The following is a 23,183-nucleotide window of genomic DNA, read 5'->3' on the forward strand; positions in this document are numbered from 1 at the left end:
TTTTACAATTTCTATTTAATTGCGGATCTGTTTAAATCAGAATAAAGTTTAGCTTTTTGAACAGATTTTTTTTTTTACCTCGTCTGGCTGCAGCCGAATGAAAACACAAGGATGTAAACAGTGAACAGGTGGCTCTTCGACTAGCATAAACAAAAACACACAGCACGGTAAACCTTGAGGCTGTGACTTACCTGAACTCTCTGCAGGTATAAGTCCAGTTTAGCTCACGGTTTCTCCCTCATTTAGAGTGAAAAAGGCAGAAGCTAAGAGCTTTCTGGTAGGCTAAGCAGCTCCATCTTCATCATCAGATGCTAACTTAGCTGTAGCTCTCAGCATGAAGCAGCTCTCAATGCACTCCGCCGGACGGTCCCCGCATAGTCCTGCTACGAAATACGGACAAAGTGAGCGCTGACAGACCCGACGGCGAAGACGCAGGGGCCGAGGAAGCAGCACGGGACCCGCCGAGGTGTTTATCCAAACAGTTTGCAGCTCTGCCTCTGCTGCTGCTCTGTAGGATAACACTTCCGCACCGAGAGGGCAGAGCGAAGGAAGCCGACGAGGGCGATTTGGAAATCCAAACGAGGCCAAAGTTTCATCTCGCATATAGACGATGGTGAATGAACATCAACAGTTTTATTCCTGAGCTAAATACCGATAGAATAGTGACTTTACTAAAAAGTCCATATTCTACACAATCAATGCAAAACGAAGATAGAAAACAACATTTTAAAATGCCCTATTTACGAGCTACTGCATCTTAAACCAGCTTCAAATCCAATGAATTCTTGCAAATAAAATTAGAGCTGCTAGTATTTTTATGCATAAGATAAGCTAGACTATGAACTGTTAATATCTTTATATATACTATTCATTTATATGGAATAACTTAAAGGTATTAAATTATTAAGAAGGAGTTGTCATCTGGAAAAACATGACAATAAATATTTTTTTTGCTTTGCCACATCCCAAATGTGTATTTATTGAACAGCCAACAAAAATATGGTGTATTTTTCTCTATTTGTAATAAAGTAAACATCTGAAATTGTCTGGTTTGCATTTCATGCCCCTTTACTGTGACACCTCTAAATAGTCGTAAAAGACTTCAGATTTAATTTATCGGGTAGGGGGAAAGCACATTAAATAACATTTCTGTGAATGTACTAGAATTAGCCAAAAGGCTGGACAGAAATTTGTCTCAAAATACCTGTGCGTGTGTAAAAAATATCTGTGCACCGTGTAATACTGGATATCCAACTCATCTTTTCACTGCATGGGTTTCATCTTCCAGCAGGACTGTGACTCTAAACTTGACAGCCAAAGCGGTAGCAGCTAGGTTTGGAACAATTCATGTCTTTGTGTTTTGATTGTTCAGTCAAAGTTCAGTTTTTAATCCAATTTAGAAACTCTGAGAAAACTTGAAAAGTGTTCATTGCTCAATTTGATTGTGTCTGAGCTAGATTGTAAAGAACCACAGCGGGCAAAGATGTGATTTTATTGATTTGCAAAGGTAACCACACAAGGCACTTTTGCAAAAATATTGATTGAGTGTAGCTTAAACAAACACACTTCCGTAGATAATAGTATCATGTGTATCTAGTTAATTATGGCAAACAATATTCAATTATTTTTAATGAATAAATACATGACTAATCGAACATTCTTTTGTTCTGTACAAATTCCAAATTAGACCTGTGTTAAATTCCTTCTCTCTCTCTCTGTGTGTCTCTCTTTGTCTCTCTCTCTCTCTCTCTCTTTTTTCCATGGGCGTGAAGTTCCACTTCCCAGCTCCAGCTCCTCCAGGCTGAGAGGCAACTCCCGAAATAGCGCTGCTTGCTGGGAAGACTGCATGCAGGGAGGGAAATGGCTGAATTGATCTCACCGATTACTCAACAGGTTTCTTCGGAAAGGTGGACAGCTGCAGCCCCCATTGCCGACATCAACCTTAAAGATGTCGAGGACTGTTTGATTTACGACCGCCGCGGAGACTCTTTCCTTTTCAAGAGTTTATATCAAGACAGCAAATCGGTCATCATTTTCGTCCGGGTAAGGCAATGACACTTTCTGAAGTTTGTTTAGTTTGTCAGCTGAGTGGCCCTCAGCTCCTCCTGCACACGTCCACACTCGGTTTCTCGTTTTGTGGCGAAAACGGGAATGAAATAGCCATACAGAGTATAACGAAGTGCTACATAAACTCAGCTTTTAGGCAGTTTAAAACTCGTTTTCTCACAGTACATGCTTGTGAATGCCACACACCGTCTGTCCTCGCAGAATTTCTTGTGCTACAGCTGCAAGGAGTATGTTGATGATTTAAGCAAAGTGCCAAGAGGAGCTCTGGAGGTGAGTCCTGACATGTAGGACGTGCCTACATTCGTATGATCTCTCAGATATTTAGTTATTTATTATGGCAATACCATAATGCTGTATAGTGTTATGGTGACAACTTGAGTAAATATGAGTTGGATTTATTGTTGAAATACCAGTTTTTTTGCTGTATGTCTGTGCAGGAGGCTGGAATAAGACTGGTTGTTATAGGTCAGTCTGCCCATCAACATATAGAGGTAATAAAATCAATATTGTGTTAACATCGATACTGTGTGACATTGTCCCAAGAAATGTACGACTTTACATTTAAAACCGGTATTTGGAATTTTATATAAATGTTGTATGTGCATACATGGCACATACAAATGCAAATGTTTTCATCCCCCTTGAACCACATCTTGTCAGGTCATAAACTGCAATGTGTTTTATCTGGATTTTATGTGAATGACCAACACAATAGTGCACTTGTAAATGGGGGGGGGGGAAGAGAGATTGTGCAATCTCTCAGAATCTGAGCTATTTCAGAAAAAAAGACAATGTCAGTCTCTAAATGTGCAAAACTGGCTGAGACACCCCTCAAAACAAAAAGTGGTTCCACAATATATTCATTTATCAGGGTGGAACACAATTGCCTTTTTTAGATTTGAATTTATACACATTTTGGAATTTCTGCATAATTTTCCTTTAACAGCACAACTCTGCATTATAGTGTTTGTGTAATATTCCTATAAAATACATTCTCATTTAAATTCGGTATTTGGAATTGTATATAATGCAAAGAAGTGAAAGGAATGCAAGTACTTTTAAATGTTTCACCTGTGATTTCTATGCCGTTTGTCCTAAACTAAAATCATGTCAGCTTTCTTTATTACTCCATAACGGATTCTTTTTTTTTTTAAATTCATTTCTGAATAAGTTCTTTGTGCTCCTCTACATTTAATCCAGCCTTTCTGCTTGCTGACGGGCTATTCTCATGAAATATATGTGGATCCAAAAAGATCCATTTACCTAAAGCTTGGGATGAAAAGAGAGGAGACATTCACAGACTCTGGTAATATATTTATGAGAGTTTAAAGTGTTTCTGCTAGTGTTAGATTAAAAAGAAAGTATACCTCGAAAACATGCAGATAGGCTACATACAATACACATAAAAGCTTAAAATTACCGAGATGTGTTTTTGTAACCAGCGCTGCCCAGTCCTCATGTGAAGTCTGGTTTATTTTTGGGCCAAATAAAGAGCATATGGAGGGCTATGACCAGCCCTGCCTTTGATTTTCAAGGTGATTTGCACCAACAAGGTGGAGCTATTATTGCAGGACCAGGTAAGGCACAATCTCTTAGTCTTCAATCATACAGTTTTGCTTCTTTTATTTAGTTTTCTTTTTCTTTTCTTCTGCTCTCTGCAGGCTCTCAAGTTCAATTTTGTCATTTTGATATGAACCGACTGGATCACATGCCCATCGCCTGGCTCCTCCAACTTGCTGGAGTTCAACAGAGCCTGGACTTCAGTCCTAAACCAAAAATTATCCATGTGTAGCATTAATTAATTTGGGATTACTCATTTTCTTTGAGCCGCTAGAAGTCACACTTCTTTTGTTCCTGTTTATGATGTAAATAAATTAAAGCTCCTGTGTTTCCAATATTATTTTTCAGTCTGTCAGTGGACAGTGGTTAATATTTTAATCTAGTGTCACTTTTAGTCTGATCTCATCAGGATATAGATACAAACTGGATCTGACATGTTTTGCTTACTTAAGTTGGGAAAGTTCCCAGAACTATGGGAATGAGTTCAAAGCAAAAATCTGAATACTAAATGTTTAAAATGTGAAAAGATGTATCAGTAAAAATCAAATAGTGATAACTAGTTCTGCCAGTCTGCATAAGTTACAGACCTGAAGATAGAACTGAATATGCTAAATATTTCATTTTTGTTTTACATGCTGTATTTTCTTTGGCCAGCGTGTTCTCAGCATTTGTATAGACTACTCATGTCACACATGTCAAAGCAAAAAAATAGAATTTTTCTTGTCGTTTTAGTTTTGAAAAGAAATCACTGTCCTGGGCAAAATGACTATTTTGAACCTTTTTACATTTTTGTTTACTTTCATGAAATTTCATTTGACTGACCAACTTAAAGTTTTGAACAATTGTGAAATGGAAGGCAAATTATAATGTGTTTTTTAAAATTATTTTTGCTAATAAAAAACTATGAAGAACATTTGTTCTTAGGCCCTCTGAAAAAACAGTTGTTATAACCAGTATTTAATGGCAGTGTTTGAGGGGAAGGCCCAACAAGTTGTGCACACTGAGAGACCGGTAGTTTTGTATATTCTTATATTTTTTTATTGCATCAATCTCTCTCAAACTTGGAAGTGTCTGAAAAAAACATTTTTCAAGCAAATTAAATTATACAGCTGGGTTCTGTAGTGCATGTGGCTCATTCTGTATTTTATTTAGGAGTATCAGAGTAAATGAAAAGAGATGGAATATACATGGACATGGACTATATAATATCGCAGCAGCACAAATATTAGAAAATTTCTGATCAAATCTATGATTAGAGCACAAATGACTCCATACAAAAGTACAAATTGAGTAGTTATGCAATAGATCCTATAAAAATGAGCAGCAACACCTTTATAGAACACTAGAAAAGTGAATACAAATGCAAGCCACATGGAGCAATTATTATTTAAAAAATATTTAAACAATTTTCCTTCTATCTAACAAATAAGCTCTGCTTAGTTGATCTATCAAACAGAATCCCAATTAGATGCCCTTCATGCAAGTTTGTTTTCGTAATGTGAGAAAGTTTTTGCTAAAAGTATTCACAGCTTTCAACAGGTATGAGAACTACTTGAAAGAGATTTCAGAGCTGAGTTAATTGTTTATGTTGGCTTTGTTTAGTTTCTATGACTCCATTCATGTTTCTTTGTATATAGGAGTGCAATTTTACATCTGTACTTTGCGTAAAGTGACGGTTGTACTGTTGTTTGAATTAATCTTTTAAGGGTTTTTTAATCATATTATCAAATAAAATGTTATCTCCAGCTTCACTTCATTTTATCACATTCAAGGGTCTGGTCAGGTGCATTCAACTCCCCCTGATCGAGTCTCTTTTGGAATGGTCTCTGTGACCTGCAAAACTAAAGCAACTGATCAGCTAAGGGTGGGCTCTGGACATATAATCCTGATGCGTCACATGCAGGGGGATTCGGAAAACAGAAACCTGCCCCTGTTCAAAGACGTCACCACCACAGAGAGCCAACTCAAGCTCGGTTTGACACACAACACAACACGAGAGGCTGCACCGGGGCGCAGGAGCCAAGCCATGTCACGTTAACGGCGGAGGGGGCATCGGTGGCAAACTCTTCGCCCGGGAAATGCCCTTCATGCTGCAGCTCCCGAGGAGAGAATGAAGCGCAAAAGCGAGAAGAGGCGAACCGAGTCGAGGAAAAAACGCCGCGCAGCCCACAGCAGCTCAGAGGCGGAGCTAAGCTCTGATATTTACATTGAGATAACAGGTAAGAGGGGTCTGCACGGTGAACCCTGTCAACTTTCAGCCCACTTGGCCAATGCATTGAGACCTGCGTACACTGTGTCCTTTTAAAACGCAGCACTCCTTGATTTTCTCCAGCTTTTTTCCCCCCAATATGGCGACACCGTGTGTCCTTTATCGGCCAGAGGGTTTGTTGGGAGTTACCTTTAAAACAAATATCCAAAATGAAATTGATGTTTAGTATTTATTCTAGTGCGATCAGTCACGCTTGGAATGCATTATCTCCATGCGTCTCCTTTAGCCGACCGTGTTTATGTCACGCATGTGCACAAGGGCGGTGCTGTGACGTGTTTATGCCGATAAGAAATAGTAAACTCCACATCAGCTTCTCTTAATAATGGTTTTCAAATGTTGATGACGTTTCCTGGTTCCAGTTCATCCTTCTTGAGCTCAAGTCTGACAGAAAGAGGTTTGTCTTAAGTGGAACTCGCAAAGCTGACTGGCTGACGGATCGTCCTAGCAACCGCTTTGGCAACTATCCCGGGGCCTATCACGTCTCTCATGTGGAGAACTTTAAACTGAAACAGGCGGAGCCCGAACTCGAATAACAGTGTCTTCCTCCAATCAAATGGCGCCCTGGATCTGTCTCAGCCAATAGCGTGCCGGGCAGCTCGGAGGTGGGGGAGGAGTCTCCCGCGGAGAGAAGGTGGGAGGGGGCATCAGTTTTAGCAGAGTGCGCACTTGCACTCTGAAGTCTCCTTCGCTCTTCGGATGGTGACTTTCTTCTGTTTTCAGAACACCTCAGGATCAGGAAATAAAGCTTCTTTTTGCGAAAACTTTTTATGCAGCTGATTTGACCTTTTTTTAAAAAAATAAATAAATAAATAAATAAAGTAGTAGAGCACAGTTCACGTGTAAAAAATTACTCGCATGTTTTCGTGAAGGAATCCGCTCCGTACCAATAGGTGGAAAACGTCATGTTCGGATCTGCTCGCAAAATGACCTCAGACGATGTTTCCTCCAGATGTGTCGAGTTTATTAAGGGTATGTTAAATAGAAATGTTAAATAAGTTACGTTGGAAGTGCTGCTGTCCTGCTCGGAATGGATGAAAGGACTTATATAATGACAAAAGTAATTAACTTGAACCTTTTTGTTGTCTCCCTGCCCCCCTCCTTCGTCCCTTCCTTCCTTCTCTCCTCAGATCAACTATATTTTGCCATACTTCATCAAAAGATCAAGAGCACAGCTGACCGACACTTTTTCTGCATAGATGAAGAGCTGGTATATGAGAAGTGAGTTCTTTTGCAGTGCAGTGCAATATTTCCGTACTTTGCCCTTTGACTTTCTGCTTCTTTGAGTGCTGAGTTTTTAAATAGATTTACAATAGTGTTATTGCAAAAAAAACATTTTAAGTGTAATACATCATGTGGTTTTATGCTTTTTATTTTCAAGTGTATTTAGGGGGAGTTCTATTAATTTCCATTCTAAAATTAAGAACTAGGTGACAAAGTGAAGTCTGTGCAAGTCAAAGTTGTCCAAGAGAGATGAAGACGCTACATTGGAAATGGTGAACTTGGACGTCAGTTCATAAAAGTGTCCACCAAAGACAAGCTACAGATTCCATTTAATTAAGTGAAGTAAGGATACATGGCAGATGTAACGAAGTGGACAAGAAGTGTAAATACACAGCAGCAAACATTCACTTCCTTATTCGACTCAAGACACAGAGAAAAGAAATATTGCTAAGCCAACCAGAAAACAACAAAACTCAAACATTGTATCACCTGAAAAACATCCCGCTCTTAAACAACACCTACAGTCGCTTCGGTTCTCTTTGCTTCTGTTTTTGAACAAACATGCCATGAACTGAGTTGTATCGCCATCCCTTAGTTTTAGGGTGTGTTTTTTTTTTTCTTCTCTCAAATGCACATTTTCAATTGTTTCATTATCCTGGAGAAAAACATGCTTTAAATGAAGACCGTTTTTAAAGGGTGAAGAGAGATCTGTCCTCCTTACATTTATTTATTTCTATGGAGATCTCCCAGGTTTCCTGGACAGATTGTTAGAGCACTCTACAGTAATTACTGCACATCTTTACGACATGTTCCTGTTGAAAAGATATTTCTGTCAAGAAAACAATCAGTTTTATGAACACAGTGTTTTTGAAACCTTGTCCTCATTTTTCAAAATCTAAAAATATAATTACACCAGCTTTTTACCTCTGTACTTCTTTGATGAGAGTTAACCTTAAGGTGTTCCTACTTATGCAGAAAGGAATTTGGTTCATGTTTTTTTTTTCAGGTCTGGATATATGGACAAAAATAATTAACATGGAGAAATTTGTTTTCCCTGAACTATATTGCCCTCATAATTTAAAATATATATATAATAATTGCTCCATGTAGCAGAGTTGTATTTCTGAAATATGTTCAGGTGATGTTTACTGCACTTTACATTGTTCATTATTCTTAATGTAAATTCAAATTTCTGGTTTTAGTAGTTTTATGTTTACTCTGGTTATTGATTTTTACTCTTAAGGGTTTTTTCAGCTTCATGTACTTTGTCCTTTGTCTTTTTCGACACAGCACCTACATTGAAAGTGTTTTAGAAACACATTTCCTATTACTGTATTTATTATTGTGGCCTCTGCATTTAACTGCTCAAATCTCACAAACAGCTTAATTTAATTGTCTGTTATTTCCAAAAAGGAATAGAACAGACCAAAATAATGAACCAAACTACTGATGGTAGATATTCATTTGTTTTTCTTAAACATATTTCTTATTGTTTTTCAATCCATTATTCGGTAATGAACTAAACAGTGTTCAGTATAAAACTTTCCATGTTTTATTCATAGCATAGTTTTAATACTTAACCTTATGATGTGTTACAAAATACAAATACTGTAGGAAAGACAGTAACCTCATTGAGTAACATTTAAGAGCATGTTTTTCCTGTTGTCCACATTACATACAATTGTTTAATTATATTTAACAAAGGAACAAAAAAACACAGAAAACAGATTGGGAATTCTGTGGTGAAAGTATCCAGAAAATCTCACTACTACAAAGCTGTCCACAATGTAATAATGTAAACAGGTTGCAACCTCCTTTTCTGCTGGTGGAATAAAATGCTTTTAAAGCAACTAGGAGAGCATTTTTGTTGCTGGAGTTCCAGGTCTTGTCCCTGAGAGGACACAGCTGACGTGGGGTCCATATCAGTAGTACCAAAAAAAGAAAAAAAAAATTACATTTTTCTCCTTTTTTAATTGAAACACTCTATCATTGGAAGCTTCCATATATACTCATTACTCCGGTCAGTATTTTCGCTGTAAGCCTGATGGCGCTGATTCGATCTTGTGAAGCTTCCCCAGGGACGGAGGCTGGCTGCATAAATAGCCACTCTTACACTCTCTTTCTTCTCTCTTTGCCTCTCACAGCTTCTATGCGGACTTTGGTCCCCTTAACCTGGCCATGTTTTATCGCTTCTGTTGCAAGCTGACAAAGAAGCTCAAGGTAAAGTAAACTGCAGCAATTAATTACACTTCCTGGAAAAGGAGAATAGAAAAGAAAACATTGACCAGTCAATATCTATTTATACTTGCAGTGGGCTGTATAATCGGCGGATTTGCTGTGTTTTAGTGTGGTGGTTGTTTTACAACTATTGTCAGCAATGGTGCTTGTGAGCCACTTGCTGAGGCAGTTATACCTGCAGGATCTAGTATGTCTGCACCTGTAATTTAATAGTGTTTTTAGAACATTTAATCATTATCTCGCCTATTTTTAATCGCTACCATTTCTGATGATGTAAGCAGATGTTAGAGCTTAAATAAAAACACAGTTTTATTAGGGAAGTTATCTGTTTTTGTGTAGTAAGATAACTTCTGGGTGACAAACAGGGCGATAAAACCAAATAGTTTACGCAACTTCTGTGTTCTTCATAATGTAGTCAGTGAGATTAATTTAACATCTCTTCTGTTATTTGCCATGTTTTGGACAGTCAATTACACTCATGAGGAAGAAGATCATTTTTTTTACTTGCGGGGATCAGAAAAAACAAGCCAACGCTGCCTATCTAATAGGATCGTACGCAGTAAGTTTTTCACAAATGTGCATATTTCCTGTAGGTGTGGGTGGGTGTCAAATGTCAAAATTGATATGCAATACAAGAGAGTGCATGCTGAAAAGATCCTTGTCTTGTTCAGGTGATGCATCTAAACATGACACCAGAGGATGCCTACAACCTGCTGGTATCCAGGAATTCATCTTATCTTCCATTCAGGTAAAAAGTCACCATTTTATTGTTCTTGAACAGGTGTTGTTTTAGCATTACATCTGTTCAATTGTGTGCCCAAAGTACTATGTATTTTAAAGCAGATAATTTAAAACAAAAGGTGATTTTTTTTGTTGGCATTAAAGTTGTTTCTCTCTCTATGATGTGAAATTGGCAGGCCCAGATTCCTTAAATTAAGGAGAAAATTTGTATGCCTTTTTGCATGCAAACTCTGTAAACATTTGGGATTTTCAGGATGGGTGGCTGGGTTGACCAACAAAGAAACAGAAATTCTGTTATGTAATAAAGGTTAACAGAAAATAACTTCAGAGGAGGATGCATTGAAAGAGGATAATAAACTGGAATAAAATGCTGGAAATTTGCTGCAAGTGAGAAACTTTTAGCAGGTTCATCATACAGTACTCCCTCCAAACCTTCTTTAAAGGTCCCTGTCATGAAAAGGCATGTTTTAAACTTTCATCTTTGTAAAGAGATATAAATTTATGCTTTACTGTAGAAAGAATCGTGGATCACATATACTTCATTCCAACATGTGATATTTAACTAAAATCAAATTGTTCTACCAAAACATGGATGTTCCCTTAAAACAAAAAAAAAAGGTGAACATTTAAGTTCCAAATGTTTTCTTTTGATGCTAAAGAGAGGTGAGAATGTTCGACATAAAAATGTGTAAATGAGGCTTAATGTTGCTGGTTGAATTTCTTCCATTTCTGTGTCTGTTGAGCAGAAATAAAGGATTTTTAAAGTGTCTTGTCAAAGATCCATATGAGACAGATTGTTTCATTAGAAAATGAGATAAAGAGAGAATAAAATCAGGAGATCTGATGTCATCTCTGGAATTAGGTGATATTCCATTGATGATATTCAGTGGTGATTATGCAGCGTACGGTCAAACGTGTTGTGTGTGTGTTGTTGCACACACAGGCCAGATAAAATGTTTTAATGAACTAAATCAAAGAGGATGCTTTTGCAGATCGGTCTCATTATTTTGTTTCTGTACTTCACAGAGACGCCTCGTTTGGAACCTGCATGTACAATCTGGACATTCTGGACTGCCTGCGTGGAGTTCACAAAGTATGGAAATGAACAATAAATACAGTTTTCTGTCCTCTGACGCCATGATGCTGATTAAATGAAATGCAATCCCTGTCACCTTCCTTTAGGCTGTGCAGTACGGCTGGCTGGACTTCTCCAACTTTGATGTGGAAGAGTACGAGCACTACGAGAGGGCGGAGAACGGAGACTTTAACTGGATAATTCCTGGGAAGTTCCTCGCGTTCAGTGGCCCTCATCCAAAAAGCAAGATAGAAAATGGTGATTATGCAGAGTATCGGTCAAGTATTGGTCAAGTATCGGTTGCATACAGAAGCCTTTTGGCTTTAATATTCTCCTTTTCCTGCAGGGTACCCTTTACATGCTCCCGAGGCCTACATCCCATACTTCAGAAAACACAACATCACCACTGTCATCAGACTCAACAAGAAGATGTACGATGCAAGACGTTTCACAGATTCAGGCTTTGAGCATCATGACCTGTTCTTTGTAGATGGGAGCACACCAAACGACACCATCGTCAGAAAGTTCCTCAACATCTGTGAGAACGCAGAGGGAGCTATTGCGGTCCACTGCAAGGGTAAAGGCTCTACTCTGAAGCATCTTGATAGCTGCTCCGCTCTGCATTGTTTGTCTTATGAAGATTACTGCAATGCTTCTACTGCTTTTGTTTCCAGCTGGCCTGGGAAGAACCGGTACGCTAATCGGCTGTTATATGATGAAACATTACGGCCTGACTGCAGCGGAGGCCATCGCATGGATACGGATCTGCCGGCCAGGATCCATCATTGGACCACAGCAAAACTTCGTAGAAGAGTAGGTGTTTATGCAACCCAGATTTTAAGGAGGAAAAAAGAATTAAATGTGCTTCTTTAATTTTTTACTTTGACAAGGTTTATAAACTTCACAGGGACACAGAACATAACAAAGTCTTTGTTACCAAGGAAGCTTTAAGGTATCTGTACAACAAGACAGGATTTTGCAACATCCATCAGTTTGCATGCCCAATTAAGATGTGTCTTTTGACATGATAATTCTACATTATAAAAATCAGGCATTATGTTTTAATGAATTTTGCCTGAAACTCTCTGTTCATACAGTAGAGAATTTAATTCCTTACTTGGTGAGATACACACACCATGCTGAATGCCAAGTAGGATAAACAACACATCTCGACCAGCATCCATGTCCGCTCTCTCCCTCACTCATTTGTCCATACATTGTGGAAAAGTCTGCCACAAGGAGACAGTTGTTACTTTTAGTAAACGAGATAAAAGGAAGAGGGAACAATGAAGATGACGGAAATATTATGCATGTTTTGTCAACATAATACTATAAGCAAAGCAAACACTGAGCTGGTTTTTATTATTATGCTCCAATACACACGTATTTATTATGAAAAAAGCTTTGACACACTGTGTTTTACCAGTTTATTTACATTAGACAATCTTTTAATGATCCATAGCTTATTTTTTCTCTCTAAATCCACCATGAAACTTATCTCTTCAGTTTCAATCGGCAGAAAAAAAACAGAAAAATTCATCGTGGCTGGGATTTGTCTGTCCTCTGTGGAGAGTATTAGGCCCATGATTTGTTTGATAAGTCGCCATTTATGTAAAATGGGACACATATCCTCTAAAAATATTGGCAATCTGTGAGTAACAACTCACATGAAGCTTCCAAGCATTGTATTCTTCTTTGTTGCTCCCTGTGTGATATTATTGGAGCTGATGCGGTTAAAGAATCACGCTGACTTCTGATATTTACTCCTCCACCTCTAATTTCCAATAACTCACTGTATTGTTGCTGTTTGGAGGACAGCATGTATTCTGGTGAATCAGGTCTGCGTGTGTTCCTGTGTGCGTCTTTTTTCCCACGTTTGAGTGACAGCTCTTGTTTGGAAGCCAGTGTTTGATCATAATGGCAAACGCTGTTTCAAAGGATTATTGTGTCCGGACAGGTTTTACGAGAAACATAAAGCAGAACACTTGGTTGTGATTTGGCAAGAAAACAAATCAGCTGAGGTTTGCCCTCCATTTACGTCATCAGGAAGCAGAACACCCTCTGGGCAGAGGGAGATGGTTTCCGGGAGAAGAAGCTGAATGAGCGGGAAAACGGCAAGATGGCAGTGACCAGGATCCTGTCTGGAGTGGATGACATCACAATCAACGGTAGCAACAAAAACAAGGCATCCAAGAAAGAAGAAATAGAGCTGGTGAGTTTTCTACGCCTCTTTTATCATGTTCAGATTAAAATATGATTGTGCAGCTGTCGGCTTTACGACAGTTTTGCAACCTGTAGGAAATGAAATAGGAGGATGTTGAACTTTCCTTGCCAAACATCTTTGTGTTGCAGTACAATGATGAAGATGAGAGAAACGGCGTCACCCAGGGCGATAAACTACGAGCCCTGAAGAGCAAGCGGCAGGCCAGGTCGTCTTCAGGTTCTCTGTCGTAAGTATCCACGCAGTCCGCAAGCCCCATCATGCATCCTCACCCATGTGTGTTATAAATAGAGTGAAATAAGAGATTGTTTTCCATGTCAGATCATTACATGTGTACTCAAGTGTTTTTCAAACCATAAACAGCTTATGCTTTGAAGACCAGAAAGTGACCACGTATATTTAATTTACTTCATCTTCATTTAGTTTGATAAGCTTCTCTTTTCCTCAGTGGTTTCCTGGCACAGTCAGCTGTCCTTTTAAACCAGCTTGCAGCAATCATAACAGTCCTCTGTTTGACCTAGAATGCAAATTTCATAGCAGTTGTGATGTTGTCAAATGTAACTTTAAAAAAAAAAGTTATGCTATGGCATGCAGATCTAGTGAATTACAGTGCTATGATTGTGATTAGTGAGGGATGAATGATGCATCAAGACAGGAGCTGCTCAGACATTATAACAGAGTTATGGACACAGTTGTTTGACACTCGCTCTTCCAGTTAAAACAACTTATTTGCTAAGAACTCGGATTTAAAATGGAACAAAAAATGTGGAAGTTAAAGACCAGTTGCAAAGCAATTTTGTTTCCCCTTCTCGGAGGTGATTGGGCAGGGAGAGGACACATTCTAGAGCTTCGTTGTCTCTGTGTTATTCAGTCAAGATGTTCATTATGTAAAAGCCCCTCAGTAAATTAAAAGGCTAGACTTGGAAGTAAGCTGCATGACTGGGAGTACTCGTATAGTTAAATATTTAAGTAAAAAATACTCTGTTGCACATAGAAAGGTTTTTATTTGCCTTCTGCAGGGACACTCAAGTATAAAGATGTCTAGATTAGGGAAACATTAACCAGGGCGAAGCCTCAGCTACTCTACCAACACCTTACAATGTCAACAAACAATATTTTTTCCTACATTCTAGAATCTTTACTTGCATTTTATTGTAAAGCAGCTGCACAGTATAAGCAATTTTGATATTACTGCTGAACATTGTGGTGACAAACATTGTGGTGACTCTTCTTCTTGTTTTTGTTTTTCTTTGAACATGCTCCCACCACTCTCCATGAGTATCTTGGCCAGTAAAACCTGGCAGTGAAAGTGCCTCCAATAGGTCAAATTATTATTGACATGCATAATATTAATCTCAGATCTCACTTGAAATATAGTAATTGACCAAATACTCCATCCAAGCTAGGGCTATATGACATTAGGAAGAATTACATGAAGAAATGGGTAATAAACAATCTTTTCTTTTTGCTTTCTTAAAATAAAAAGAACTTAGTTGTATTTTTTTAATTGAATTGACTATGTTACATTAGGATCAGTGCCAGCATGACAGCTTTAAAGAATCAATTTTTGCTGCTCATTGTCTTTGTGTTTAATTGTAACCATTAAACTTGTGTGGCTCAGTATCTTCTACAGCATTTTCCACCAAAGGACAGTTTGATCCAGATTCAAAACTTATTAAATTTTCCATTTAACTGTAACTTCTCTATTGTCACCAGGAGGGTAATCTGTAAGCATAAAGTGAAGAAAACAATCTGCTTTTAACTCATCTCCACTCCTTTCTTCTGATAGGCCCTAACTGCTGAGCTCACAGCTTTAAAAAGTCACTGAGTGGCATCATAATGACCTCCTTTAGCTCTCTAACTGTGGTTTTTACAGTAGATAAATATAGAAGTGTGTGCATGCAAGCTTTAGCAGAAGCACTAATGTAGCAATAGCTGTCAACGCATTCCCTCCACCAATCAAATATTCTAAAAACGTCCAACTCCACATCATTTGTGGCCGTATAAATAGAGCTGTGGAAGGATGGGTGTCAGCCATGCTGAGGATGGTTGACCAGCCTCTGTCCATGTACCCATATGGCTTTGGCTTTTGTTGTCCCATGTCAGGCAGGTGGTAGTGTTCTGCTGCAGCCTCATGGGCACGGCGTGGCCGATGTGTTGCCTGCCGTTCAAAAGGTAGCAGAGAGAGGCAGAGAGAGGGACAGTGGGCAGAGAAAGAGGATGTGAGGTTTTGTATGAAGGAGGTAAGTGCACGTCACTTCCTTTTCAGCTTACATCCTCTTCCTGTAGAGATGGTTGTTATGCCAATGAATGGTATGGCTGATCTTGTTTTTTTTTTTGTTGTTGTTGTTTTTTCCCCCCTTTCTTTCTTTGAATTACTATGGTGTTAAGTGGATATGCACTTAGTGAATGCGTTTCATTTACACGCCTTCCATTGTCTGGCTGGTGGACGCACTTAGCTGCTCTGCTTCGATATAAAGGCATTCAGTCACTTGCAGAGGTTCTCCAAACCATCAAATGTTTTTCTGAATTTTGTCACTTTATAGCCACTAACTTCAATGGGATTTTAGAGACATTAGAGAAATACTAAAAGCCCTTTTTCATTCTACCAAATATGACACTGAAAATTTCTGTGAGAAAGAGCCATAAAAGCCCATGTAAGGGAAATACAACAAAACTAAAACTGCACATCGTCTGACAAAAACATCCTAATAGTGAAACATGGTGGAGGTAACATCATGCTGTGGGGATATTTTTCAGAGTTCTTGTGAAGATGGCTAGAGCTTAAAACAGGACAATCCTGGGGGAAAAAGCTTGCTGGAAGCTAATAAAAGACATAAGACTCGGGTGGAGGGTCGTTTCCCTAAATTTACAAATTTACAACCAGAGCTACAACAGAATGGTTCGCAACATATCAGTCAGTGTGTTAATAAGGACCAGTCAAACTCCAAATGTAGGTCAAGTTGTTTGTGCTTCAGTCTGACTGATTTTACAAGGAAGAATTGGCAGGAAGGTTTTCAAAAACTCGACATCCTCTTAAAGAGTTGGTTCCACGTGGTTCTACAAAGTGCCTACTCATTATAGCTTTAATCGTCCATTTAACTTTTACACACTGTGATTTTGTTTATTGCATAAAATCTCAGTAAAATACATTGAAGTTTGTGTTTGCAACGTGACAGAGTGAAAATGTTGTAGTTGTACAAACACCTTTGCAAGGCACTGCATCCCAGATATCTTCTGTCAATTAGGGCCTATAAATAAAGTCCACTGTATTTACTAGCAGCACCAGTTGTTCAACTGATTCCAGATATAAATAAGATCTGGAATAGCTGAACTGAAGGTTTTGGTTCTTGGCTTGCACTGCTGACTTGGCACTACTCATAAAATTGTTAAGAAACACTTGAGCCTTTATAAAAACCTGCTGTAGCTACTTCCTTTTTTGGTCAGTTAGGTCATTTTCCTGCACCAAATATTTAGCTGTAGGTTTTCCCTTTTAAAGTAAGTATACCGTATTGTAGTTAGTTTGATTTATGGCTTTATTTGTGGTTGTGTAAGGACAGTTAATCACAAAACATCATGCATAAAGTTCTGAGGGTGAATTGGAGTTAAAAGCAGATTCTCATGCATTCTCAGGGGGAAGTTGAGACAGAACAGGAGGTTTACTTGCACTTTTTAGGGTATATGCTGTATCAATGTATATCCTGCTGTACAGACATAATTCAGGGCTGAATTTCACCGTCTGGCTCCATTGTTTTGTTGCATAACACTGCAGCGCATGTTCAATTGCAGGGACAATTAGAAGAATGCTTATCCAAACTTTTGCCCATCTCTTCTGCCGTTTTCCATGCATGACATAAAGTACTGAACTCCATTGGGAACGCATGCATGCCTGTGCCTCAGTTTCGATCACTGTTTGTGTCTGACATGTTATAATGTTAGGCTGGAGTCACTGTCGATTGCCTGTTGTTTTTCCATTGCCTTTATGACTGGATCGGTGTTCACATACCACCTGAGCTTTTCACTCCTGCAGGTTTCCAACTCTGTCAGCTTCTGTTGAAGTTGGCAGTTTCATGAAATTAAATTAGATAATCCATGCAGTTGAAACCACATAGTTGCATAAACTGTTGTTAAGAAAATAAATAAGTCTAACCTAAGGTGAAACACTCAGTCAATCAAGAATTAATCAAAATGGATTTTGATTATTATTTTATTAAGACATTAAGCAGAGAATATGAGCAGTGACTCCTCTAGCTAATCCAGGGAAGTGAAGAAAAGATGAAGGCACATCGTTTTTAATATTCACCAGCAGGCTTACAAAGAGGGGAGGAAAAAAAGGGAGTATCCAAACAGTTTCAGTTTACTACCCAAATCTGTAACCTGCAGACTGTCACCCTGAACAGTTCAAACCCAGTACAGAAAAACCCTTTATTACGTGTTTCCAGCATTCAACATGACGGGTGCTTTATAAATAAAATTGATTGACTGCATGATTGATTGAAATACAATGTGTTGTCACAACACTGTGTAAGGAGAAAAAAATGTCTCACTGACTGTTTAATGCTTAATCAGACATAACAGGTCCTGTAATCCAATTCAAGGGGAAAAATTTATAAGTTTTAAGAAATTGTAATATTTTATTATTTAACAAACAGAAACAGTTGGTATTCATAATTTACCTTACACAAGAAAAGTTCGGATTTAACATCCAGTGGTGACAAAATAAAGATGTTCTTTTTATACAGCGTATGTCAACATCTGGTTTCAACTGTTCCTAAATTCTTGTTGGGTTTCATATTGGTTGAGAAGTCTGACAATTATAATAGTCTACTTTGTGTAATGAAATACATATACTGTCATGTTCAATTCGTTTCTGCACTTCGAGTCATTTAAGGGGACGTGCGGGTGTCGACTGCTGTTAAACAATGTCTGCAATGTTAGAATATCAGAACAAACTCCAGCCGTGTGGGACGATTGGATGCAAGACTTTGTGAAGGAGGGTGTTTCATCTAATCCAGTCCCAGTGGAAAAGCACAACATGAGAGGCTTTGTGTCCTGCCCAGACGTCTCTTGTCTCTCCTTCCTTTTTTTTCCCCCCCGTTTGCTCTTGTTGTTGGATTTGTCCTCCTTTCAGATGGCTGGTAGCCATGCTGCTCTCCCTGTGTAGCCTTGCCCTGTGGTGGATTGTGTATGGCTTCCCTTCTTCCATCCTGCATTTCTGTATAGACGGGTTAGGATTTCTCTGAGTTCTGCCGCCCATCAGCGCCCCCTCCCCCCCAAACCTGTCCTGCCCCTCCTTCTGGAGCTCTAACTGAGAAATGCTGTAAGTGAGCCCCTGGTCTCTTCTAATTCCCAACCCCAATTAGAAATTTGTTCAGAATCATCCTCTTCCTTTATGCTGTCGTTTGTTGAATCTTAAATCCGATCAGCAGAGCTAGTTTTCTTTTCAATCACACACAATGTCCTTGTCACCATTTTTCCTCTTTAATGATTTATTCCCATAGACATTCCTGTCAACTTGCCATGCTTTGCTGTTTATTGTGTTGGCTTCAAACTGTCAGTTAAATCGTATTTATTAAGACGAGACTTTGCTCCATTGATTTATTTCTAGTTTACTAACATAACCTGCCTGCCCGCTAAATGCAAAAGGCTTCATTAATTTGAATGTATTTTTGCTAGTTTCTATGCAGCGTCCCCCCGTTCTGACCCTCAAATCAGTCATTTATTTTCCGATTCAAACTCCCAGAGATTTATGTCACACTATGCATATCTTTGCAGACAAGAAGAGAACAAAATAAACACCAGATCGTCTTCGCAGTCCCTCAGGTAAAATGTGCAGCTCATATAATTAAGACATGAAAGATGGCGTTGACCAACAGATGTGGCTTTATCTGTGTGCTGTGCAGGGTGATCAGACAGGACAGTGTTGAGGGCTGTAAGACCAGTGTCAGCGCCCTGGCTCTGTCTGACCGCTCAGACAGCAGGAAGAGGACCAGAGCATCTCTGCCAGCTAACGGAGTAGGAGGAAGGTCAGTTTGATTCCTAACACATTAACCAATGTAACACAATGAGGAGATGCAGGAAATGTCTTCTCATCGATAGAAAAAACATAAATTAGATAATCCATGCAGTTGAAACCACATATTTGCATAAACTGTTAAGAAAATCATCTGAAGGTATTTGTATTTTTTATGTAAAAGAGTACCATGAATGTGTTTCATAGTTTTTGTTTCATGTGGCAACAACACAGTTGAGGAGCAAATCCAGAGGCTATAGCCACTCGCACAGCGTCTTTCACTGTTATTCATCAAACTTTTTCACATTTCAGTGCAATTTAACGTGTTGGACCAAAGTAAAGTGGCAGATAATGGCAGAGTGAGGAAAAGAATGCATGGTTTTCTAAATGTCTTGCAAATAAAAATCTGAAAGGTGTAGGCTGCAGTTGTGTTCTGCTACTCTGACTGGTTGTAGCTCATGCTGAAGAGTTTATCTCCACCAACTTTCAACTTAGGTCAAGCTCAGTTAGACTGGATGGAGAGGTCCTGTAAAGGGCATATTTAAGTGATGCTACAGATTCTCAGTTGGCTTTAGACCCGGACTTTGACTCGACCATTCTAATATGAATGTGTTCAGATCAACACCATGTCATTGTAATTCTTGTTGCATGTTTGGGCTCCTGGTCTGGCTGGAAGGTGCACCTCTACCCCAGACTATCCTTTTGTCAGGTTTCATTTCAGGTTTCATTTGTTAGAAATAGGTTTCTAACAAAACCCATTTCTCTCAAGAAACACATTCATTGAGTGTGTTCAGTCACATTCTCTTGGATGGGAAAACATAGTATACTTCATTCAGACGCATGAACTACATCTGTCCTTGGGTGAGTTTCCCAGTCTCTGTTCTGCAACACTGTCTTCATGTCAAGAGTGTTATGAACAAGCAGCCTGTTGTGCCTTCAACTGACTAGGATGGTTCATGGTTTTCATGTTTTTATGTCCGTGGAATCTGTGGCAAAAAGCAGCTGTTCATGCTGTCTTCAGGCATTCGGAGCTCATTCAACCACTTTGCTCCAGCAGAGACTTTCTCCCACAGCTTGCAAGCTTGAAGAAAACGTCAACTTGTTTTCCAACTCTGACCAGCTTCCTTTTCCTCGCTAAAGAAACATATCCTGACAGCATGATGCTTCCTCCGTCATGGGTCATTGTAGTGTTGATGTGCTGCTGATGAAAATGTTTCATTTTGCACACGTCTGGTAAAAACACTGTTTTTCTTTTGTCCCATACATGGCTGTAAATATGCTGATGCTCCACCTACTGTGAGATTTTCGCAGAACAGCTGCAAAAATTTTATTTTCAAAAATGTTTAAAATTATGCCTTTCCTTCAGCTTTACACTTATCCACAACTTTGCATAAAACTCCAGTAAGTACCGCTTAGAAGTCTAGCTGCAACAAAATGTGAAAAAGTTAACTTTTGAAAGTATGAATACTTCTGCAAGACGCTGTAGATCCCTGTGGAGTACATTAACAGCTTTCCTTCTCTCTACCAGCTCCCTGAGCCAAACCAGGCTGGTCAGGTCCCTAGGCAACCTCCATGTAGTGGCTGGCAACAGCGACCCAATGTTCTGTGAGCCGTGTGGCAGCCATAGAGACACGGTCAGTGTCAGAGCCAACGCAGGCGCCCTCAACAACTTAAACGCAGCACAGGGACACCTGCAGGCAAGCAGATTTCTCTAGTCAGAAGTCCAGAGACTCTGTTTACTCTTTTCTTTTGATTTGCTGCGCAGTGCCCGAGCTACGAGAACAAATAACTCATATAGCCCACCACTGAAAGTTTATTTCAGCAATTATGTCAAAAAGTGAAACTAGCTAATGCTACTACTAATTACACACAATGATTCAAACCCAAAAGTTGTTTTCTCAGAAAATTACGTGACAGAAGACTAAAGAATATAAAGAAAAGAAAATTAAAGAAGCTGGCTGTTCAAAGTGCTTAACCGAGGGCATATTAGTGGAAAGTTAAGTGGAAGGAAAAGTGTGGAAGAGAAACAAACATAATCAACATCAGTAGCTGCAGCCTTGGGAGGGTTGTGGGGCAAAGCCCACACCAGTCGGACCCACACACAGATTTAACGCCTCCATGCCAGACTGCGGTGACGCTGTAGTTCATGCAAAAACAGCCCCATTAAAGTATTTAGAACAAATACTGTGCTGTGTATTGACATTTCACTCTCTGTCCACATTTTTGCATTAAGTTTTCTGTCCTTGTGTAATTGTCTAATTTTCAGTGAAGCTGAATTATAGACTTTTAATTGCTGCAAGCCAGAATAATCTAAAATAAATAAGTACTTCAAATGTATCTAGTGTCTATTATGAATCTGAGTTTCACTTTTTGAAATTAATTCCTGAATTAATTCCAACATCATAAATTCAATGATGTTGGAATTTATGAAAATGCTAATTTAACAGAGTATCTATAAAATATGATCTTTTTTTACCCTGATTGAAAATGAGGAGTTAGGGAAAAAATGGCTTCTCAGATTCCACTAATCATGCAAACATTTCCTCTGTACTGTACAGTATAAATCTCTTCCTAACATGCCTACAAATTCTAAAATGTCTCATGCCAACACGTAAGCTCTTAATGTGCAGAAGTCTCTCGTCTGCAACTTTCTGAATCTTTTCTTGCCCGTTTCTTCGTCAGCGTCTTTTAGATTTCGAATGGCTATGGTTTTTTCTAGACTTTGCTGCTCACTGTGATCTGCCTTTGGCCATCAGCCATTTGTAGTTGTATTTGGCATCCTTTACTTGTGCTCCACTGCCATGCTCACCTTTCCATCTGTTCGTCTTTCTTGCACACAACAGACCCGCTGTGTCACGAGGACGTAAAGCTCGCAGCTCTTTGCAATCAATTAGATTTTCCAGGCTATGGTATCTATCCTCATTCCTATTCAATTTGCTGTCTTTTGTAATAGTTTTTCCTTCACATCTCTAAATGATTGTGTATTTTTTTTCTTCTCTCATAGTCACTCCATACCCAAAGCTAGAGCTCCTCTTCTCCGGTAAACCTGTGAACCTGGAAAAATGCGAAGATATCCAACCATTTTTGGAGAAACGTTCAACTTGATGTGAACGTTTACTGCAGAAGAACAAGATGGTTTTATTTTTTTTAAACAAAAACACTGCATCATTAAGTTTTAATTGTGTAAGCTGAGTGTAAAGCTGAGAAATTATTGGATCACACAATCATAGCATGAGGTACTGTGCACCATTATACTGCCAATCAGCATGTTTTGGACAAGGCCTGTCATTTGTTCACCTTTTCAGCTCCTTGATTTCAAAGCTGTACATGTGTCAACATTTAATATACGGTTTGTATATTGTAAATATTTTGTACTGTTAAAATCATGTCATGAAATGGTCCCAACGGGGCCTTTACTCTTTATAATCCTAGAAAAATATGAATTTTAAATAAATTTACTCCCAAATGAATCTAGCTTTGTTTTTGCACAACATGCTTAGTTACAGTGGCCGTCCCCCCAAACCACAGCTATGGTGGGCTGCATTAATATTCTTCCATTTGGGGATATTTCTGTCCCCAAAACTTATTACACTGCATTTAGGAAATTAAATATCCCTGGGTATTTATATGCCTTAAACTTTTGGAGGCACAACTATTCAATACTGGACACAATTTTTGCCTCTAATAAATTCTTTTCCACAACCCTCTCAAAGCATAAAATCAAATCAGGAAACAAAGTTTCTCTAAAAATCCCCATGCCACCCAACACCTTATTACC

General features: G+C 38.9%; 3 protein-coding genes across 13 annotated transcripts in view; 2 read left to right on the forward strand and 1 right to left on the reverse strand.

Annotated features, from left to right (window-relative positions):
• Window positions 1-521, reverse strand: part of fbxl17 (F-box and leucine-rich repeat protein 17) — a 239,412-nt gene extending 238,891 nt beyond the window's left edge. Inside the window, exon 1 of the mRNA XM_055039391.1 lies at window positions 192-521. The gene's annotated coding sequence lies outside the window, so the exon portion shown is untranslated. The remainder of the gene's footprint in view (window positions 1-191) is intronic.
• Window positions 522-1,772: 1,251 nt separating this feature from the next.
• Window positions 1,773-5,370, forward strand: prxl2c (peroxiredoxin like 2C). 2 transcript variants are annotated; one of them, XM_055039020.1, is made up of 6 exons: window positions 1,773-2,043; window positions 2,269-2,337; window positions 2,505-2,558; window positions 3,268-3,373; window positions 3,510-3,644; window positions 3,729-5,370. In XM_055039020.1, the coding sequence occupies exons 1-6, from the start codon at window positions 1,861-1,863 to the stop codon at window positions 3,857-3,859; spliced, it is 678 nt and encodes a 225-aa protein (XP_054894995.1). In that variant the 5' UTR covers window positions 1,773-1,860; the 3' UTR covers window positions 3,860-5,370. The 2 variants fall into 2 exon arrangements, with proteins under 2 accessions (XP_054894995.1, XP_054894996.1); XM_055039021.1 differs by lacking the exon at window positions 2,269-2,337.
• Window positions 5,371-5,551: 181 nt separating this feature from the next.
• cdc14b (cell division cycle 14B) lies at window positions 5,552-22,875 on the forward strand. Of its 10 annotated transcripts, none has more exons than XM_055039149.1 (16): window positions 5,554-5,846; window positions 7,024-7,114; window positions 9,262-9,337; window positions 9,822-9,914; window positions 10,027-10,103; window positions 11,123-11,189; window positions 11,279-11,429; window positions 11,518-11,748; window positions 11,846-11,984; window positions 13,218-13,383; window positions 13,524-13,621; window positions 19,168-19,215; window positions 19,296-19,418; window positions 20,934-21,102; window positions 22,249-22,314; window positions 22,410-22,875. In XM_055039149.1, the coding sequence occupies exons 1-15, from the start codon at window positions 5,738-5,740 to the stop codon at window positions 22,270-22,272; spliced, it is 1,662 nt and encodes a 553-aa protein (XP_054895124.1). In that variant the 5' UTR covers window positions 5,554-5,737; the 3' UTR covers window positions 22,273-22,314; window positions 22,410-22,875. The 10 variants fall into 10 exon arrangements, 9 of the variants coding, with proteins under 9 accessions (XP_054895132.1, XP_054895124.1, XP_054895127.1 ...); XM_055039152.1 differs by having other exon boundaries at window positions 20,934-21,039; XM_055039151.1 differs by lacking the exon at window positions 5,554-5,846 and adding an exon at window positions 6,568-6,865.
• Window positions 22,876-23,183: the final 308 nt, after the last annotated feature.

The sequence above is a fragment of the Poeciliopsis prolifica genome, unplaced genomic scaffold (assembly GCF_027474105.1).
Source record: "Poeciliopsis prolifica strain line A6 unplaced genomic scaffold, Auburn_PproV2 SCAFFOLD014, whole genome shotgun sequence".
Lineage (NCBI taxonomy): Eukaryota > Metazoa > Chordata > Actinopteri > Cyprinodontiformes > Poeciliidae > Poeciliopsis > Poeciliopsis prolifica.